The following is a 5786-nucleotide window of genomic DNA, read 5'->3' as shown; positions in this document are numbered from 1 at the left end:
CCAAGACCCCGTAGATCATTTGATCTATATTATAAAATTATTATAAAAAATTTTAATTTCAAAATAATATTATTTATTTATTTTTTCCCACTCTATTATATTTGTTTAGTTTATTATATCAATATTTTTTAACAAACCCTAACATTTTTATGTAAAGATGCTAAGATCTCTTGAATTATGGTATTTAGTATTTAAACATAAAATTCAAAAATCATAAAAAAAAATGGAAAAGTATACCCATATGATTATTTTATAGTGCAAAATCTCCTTAAATATATTATCAAACAAACTTGAAGCATGCTAATTCAAAGTAAAGCACTTAAACTTTCTTTTGAAATACACTTAAAGTGTATATACATAATGTAATTTTGAATCATTTTATAAATAAATAAAAAATAGAGTTTTTTTTCTGTATAGTTAATAATAAGACTATTGAAGTGTAAATCTCTTTCCCTCTTTTAAAATGAAAGAGATTTGATTCCTTTTCCCACTTGCAAATTTAAAAATAAAATAAAAAAAACTAGTAACCAAAAAAATATAATAACAAATTTTAAACCAATCATTAAAATTTTATTTGCTGACTTTTGACATCGTAATATGCACTTACAACAAAGACATCATCGTAAGATGCAATGGCTTTTGTGAACATCGAAGTATGTCCACGTACGACAAGTACATGATGACAAGATAGGTCAAATCGGCGTGACTGTCTTCTTTACAGCTTGTGAACATTGTGGCATCCAAGAAATTGACTTAGAAATTGCCCGGGAAATTCGCTAAATGCTTTATGTTTAATAACCATGCATCGGTAGTTATCTGGGCGGTGGCATTATTAAAAACTATTTGATTATTTAAAAATGAAACCACTTTCCAGGAAAATGAAATCGGCGACTCTCTTCTTTACTCAGAAATTGACTCAGAAATTGCCCCGGAACAATGCATCCGTATATGGTTGGTGGCAAGCTGGCAAGCTTCGTAGATATCTGGGCCGTGGAATTATTAAAAAACTATTTAATTATTTAAAAATGACCCGCAACTTGGACTAAATGCTTTATATTTAATCAATGTGTCATACCTGGTAGTGGGAAGAATTGAAAATGCATTGGGGAAGAAGTTGCCTAAGAATTGAAAATAAATGAGGAGAAATTGCCCGGAACTTGTGCTAAATTGCCAAGGACTTCTGGCCGCCCCCGTTCAGACTAATGTATTATTACTTGCTTCCTTCCTTCCATCCATTAAACAAAAAAAGGGTATTAATAGTAAGAGAAGAGGCCTCACGACTCAGTTTCTTCAGGAAAATAAGAAGTTCGAAGTTCAGGATTTCTTCAAGATTGGCTGAATATTGAGAGTGATTAAGGCGCACAATACTGGTTTCTCTGAGATAGTGAAACCATAAAGGCGAGGAGGACGACAACAATATTGAGGTTAAGTGCGCATTTCCCGGCTCTGCAACGCACTTTCAATCTTTACTTCTTTGTCATTCATTTCCATATCCAATGGCTTCCTCCTCAACATCCACCTCCACCTCACATACCCTCAACAACAACGACTATGTATTTGATGTTTTCATCAGTCACAGGGGCCCTGATGTCAAGAAAACCTTGGCCACCGATCTCTACCATCGCCTTTGCGAAGAGGACTTGAGTGTATTTTTAGATGAGCAGGAATTGCGCGCGGGAGATACTATAAACCCTCAACTTGAAAGTGCCGTTAGAACATCCTCAGTGAATATAGCGATATTTTCTCGAAACTATGCGGAATCAAAATGGTGCCTCGATGAGCTGCTAAATATGGTAGACTCTATGTCAAAGTACAAGTCCACCATCATCCCAGTCTTCTACGATGTCACGCCCGCAGAGCTTCGGTGGGCGCAGGGTGGAACGGGAGTCTACGCTCAAGCCCTAAACAAACTTCAAGAGAAAAAAACATTTGATGGTCAGCATCGACACAATTCCGACATTATTGAAAAATGGAGGAATGCTCTGTCTACAGTTGCAAATATAAAAGGTTTTGACAGAGCGACATACAACAGGTGAGAAAACCACCCCTCCATATAGATTTGAGCATTTAATTGATAGATAGGTAGCACCATATGTACCCATTTCTACATGCTGACTTTTTGCCAATTATTATCTGTTTCCATTTCTGTTTTAAAAGAGAAGGAAAGAGATGAAGATGAATTTCGTTTGCGTGGTAGCAATAAGCACTCTTATAAACAAAATCAATAATATCTCTTTGGAAAAATAATGAACAAATAAACAAATATCCTAGAGCAAAAGCAAATTAAATTCATAAAAAATTCATAGTTAAATGTGATTAAAACTTCCGATGCATGCATATAGGCAGCTTTATTTGTTTCTAATTATGATTAATGATAAAGATGAAACCAAATCTAGATTAAATATCACTCAAAATAAATTCTTCTTCCCTCTCTATTATTCTTTTGAGATCTGTAGTTCTGCCCTTGTACTTCATAGCGAGTGTCTGATGTTCAACCACTGTTCCTGTTTGGTTTCTGTCACTGTTTTAGTATGGAGCAGTTCCTAGAAGCCGTGGTGGAAGGAGTGCTGAAAAATGTGAAAAGAAGACTGTGTGTGTCAGAATATCCAAAAGGCTTGGAGGAAAAATTAGAAAACTTTGAAACCACAATGTCATTGCAACAGGAAGATGGGAAAGTTAGAGTTATAGGAATTGTGGGCGTTGGAGGGGTTGGCAAAACCACCCTAGCAAAACAGTTCTTTAACAATCAGAGATCAAAATACAAGCGATGTTGCTTTTTATTTGATATCAGAGACAATACTTTAACTCCCTTGCAGAGCTACCTTCTAAAGGACTTAGCTCAAAAGGAAATGGAAATACGCAGCACTGATGAAGGCAAAGAAAAGCTCAGAAGGTATCTTCCATCTTCTAATTGTCTCATTATTTTAGATGATGTGGACCATATTAAGCAGTTGGAGGCATTACTTTTACCAGCGAAAGATGCCCTTAAAACCAATAGCTTAATTTTAGTGACATCCCGCAATAAGGATGTTCTCAAAAGATCACAGATTCCAGAGACGTCGATTTACAGGCTAGAAGGTCTCGAACCAGAGCATTCCCGAGAGCTCTTTTGCTGGCATGCATTTGGCAAGCCTCATCCTGCTGTCGGATTTGACAAGGAGGTTGAAAAGTTTTTGGATGCCTGCCATGGATTGCCGTTATCTATTAAGGTATTTGGGTCGCTTCTCTGTGGAATAAATGATTTAAATCATTGGGAAGCACAATTTCGCAAAATCTCCAAGATGCTTCCTGATGATATACAAGGCAGGCTAAAAATTAGCTACGACGGTCTCGATGAAGAGGAAAAGAAGATATTCTTAGACATTGCCTGCTTCTTCAGAGGAGAAAACAGAGACACAGTCATTAGAATATGGAATGTATCCGGCTGGGAAGGGTCGCTAGGTCTTTGGAAGCTGGAGAACAGATGCTTGGTGCAAGTGGACAGTGAAAACCGTCTGAGAATGCATGACCATGTTAGAGACATGGGCAGATATCTGGCGGAGAAGGAACCTCCTGATGGTGAACTTCGGCTTTGGAACCCAACTGATAACCTTTTTCATAAGCTTTCCGGCCAATTACCTGTAAGTATTTTGAAGTGTTTTCGACAGATTTCCAATTAGCGTCCTGTTATCACAATTGTGTCTGGTTAGTTTTGAATTCTTAAAACTTTGCAAGAATGAATCTTGTTTCTAACAGCTCTGAGTAAACAATTCAGGTGCGTGGAATTAGCCTGGTAGATGGAAATGAGTTTGAACAATCTTTCGAAACCCTTGCGGAGCCTGCTCGCACTCGTTTCTTGAGTAATATGAGCAGGTTGCAGTGGCTTAAGGCTGAAAGTTATTTTCTTAAATGCCTATTGAATGTTTGCCACCATCTACCAAACCTAATATATTTAGAGTGGCTGAACTGTCCCGAGTCCTCCTTCCCTTCCTGGATTCCAACAAAGAATTTAAGAGTTTTACATATACAGGGAGAATCTTTGCAAACACTCTGGCAACACGAATCTCAGGTATTCTTTTTAAATTTCTATTTTTTGTTTTTTCTTCAAATTGTAAAATTTACTGCATTTAAGAATTGTCTTCCTCTAACACACTGCCTGTGACATTTACAGTCTTAGACGTACTTTAATAATGTATGTATGTGGACAATGCAGGCACCTCTGCAGCTGAGGGAATTGTGGATTCTGGCACCCCTTTTAAATGTTCCAGATTTCATTGGGAACCTCAAGCATCTCGAAATATTTGGAGTGTCCGACAGTCCTCATCTTGAAAGTTTGCCAGATTCGGTTGGGAACCTAGCAGGCCTCCAACATCTGGACTTAACCCACTGCTCCGCCCTGCAGACGCTTCCGGACTCGGTTGGGAACCTAGCATGCCTCCAACATCTCAACTTGGGCTGGTGCTCCGCTCTGCATGCCCTTCCGGACTCGGTTGGGAACCTAGCAGGCCTCCAACGTCTCAACTTGAGCTGCTGCTCCGCTCTGCAGACGCTTCCTGACTCGGTTGGGAACCTAGCAGGCCTCCAACGTCTCGACTTGAGCTGGTGCTTGGATCTACGGACGCTTCCGGAGTCGGTTGGGAACCTAGCAGGCCTCCAACATCTCAACTTGCGCTGTTGCTCCGCTCTGGAGACGCTTCCGGACTCTGTAGTAGAGCAGCTGCGCCAACGCCTAGGAGAACACCTTATTGTAGAAGGCTTTAGTGAAGGAGAAGCCTTTATTGAAGGCTTAGGAGAAGGCCTAGAACGCTTAGGAGAAGGCTTTATTGAACGCTTAGGAGAAGGCCTAGGACGATTAGGAGAAGGCTTTATCGAAGGTTTAGGAGAAGGCCTAGGACGCTTAGGAGAAAGCTTTATTGAACGCTTAGGAGAAGTTTCTATTGATGGAGAAGGTTGCAATGAAGAAAGCAGTGAAGAAAGCAAGTGTACATTACAATGACAATCGTGGTCTGGTGGATGCAGTGCAGTGTATATTACCAAAGAAATTTATTAAGATTTATATATTTGGAGACCAAAGTTTTTATTAAAGATTATTATCGAGGAATAATTATGTATTTGGAGAACTAGACTTTTTAAGAAGGTTTAAAGATATAAAGTGATATTATAAAATTTCTTTCAATGAGTCTTATATTAAATTGATGTAAATTTATTTAACACAAATTTATTGATATTTACATTAAATTTATGTAAATTTATTTAATAGAAATTTATGTTAAAATTTATTAAAGATTATTAAAAATACACACAAAGAAATTAAATAACTTTTAACTCTTTGGAAGTGTTTAATATATATATATATATATATATATATATATATAAATTTTATTATTATTTTATGAATAAATTTCATTTAAAAAATTTACATAAAATTTATTAAAACTATATTTTTACTAAATTAATTTAAAAACAAAAACTATTTAAAAATTATATAAAAGCAATGAAATTCTATTATATTGAAATATTAAAAAAACTTAATAATTTAAAATTCCCCATCTTCAAATTTTTTAATTATACATTTACTAAAATATTATATAAAAATAATAAAATTCTATTATATTAAAATATTAAAAAAACTTAATAATTAGAAATTCCCAATCTTTAAAATTTTTAATTGTACACCTACTAAAATATTATATAAAAATAATAAAATTATATTATTTTAAAATATTAAAAAAAACTTAATAATTTAAAATTCTCAAAATTCTTAATCATATTCGAAGTGCTTATCATTTTTCTATTTTCTTTTACTT

The 5786-nt window shown here is 35.7% G+C and overlaps 1 protein-coding gene across 1 annotated transcript; it reads left to right on the top strand.

Moving 5' to 3' along the window:
* The first annotated feature begins 1098 nt into the window (after positions 1–1098).
* LOC149177864 (disease resistance protein Roq1-like) lies at positions 1099–5073 on the top strand. The gene is made up of 4 exons (XM_089423477.1): positions 1099–2032; positions 2531–3620; positions 3755–4048; positions 4193–5073. Exons 1-4 carry the CDS (start codon positions 1497–1499, stop codon positions 4973–4975), a joined length of 2703 nt encoding a protein of 900 aa, XP_089279603.1. The 5' UTR covers positions 1099–1496; the 3' UTR covers positions 4976–5073.
* Positions 5074–5786: the final 713 nt, after the last annotated feature.

Source organism: Pinus tabuliformis, chromosome 4_1, assembly GCF_031772625.1.
Source record: "Pinus tabuliformis cultivar Carrire ecotype Pingquan chromosome 4_1, CPIR1, whole genome shotgun sequence".
Taxonomy (NCBI): Eukaryota; Viridiplantae; Streptophyta; class Pinopsida; order Pinales; family Pinaceae; genus Pinus; species Pinus tabuliformis.
This window is presented reverse-complemented; position numbering and strand designations above follow the sequence as displayed.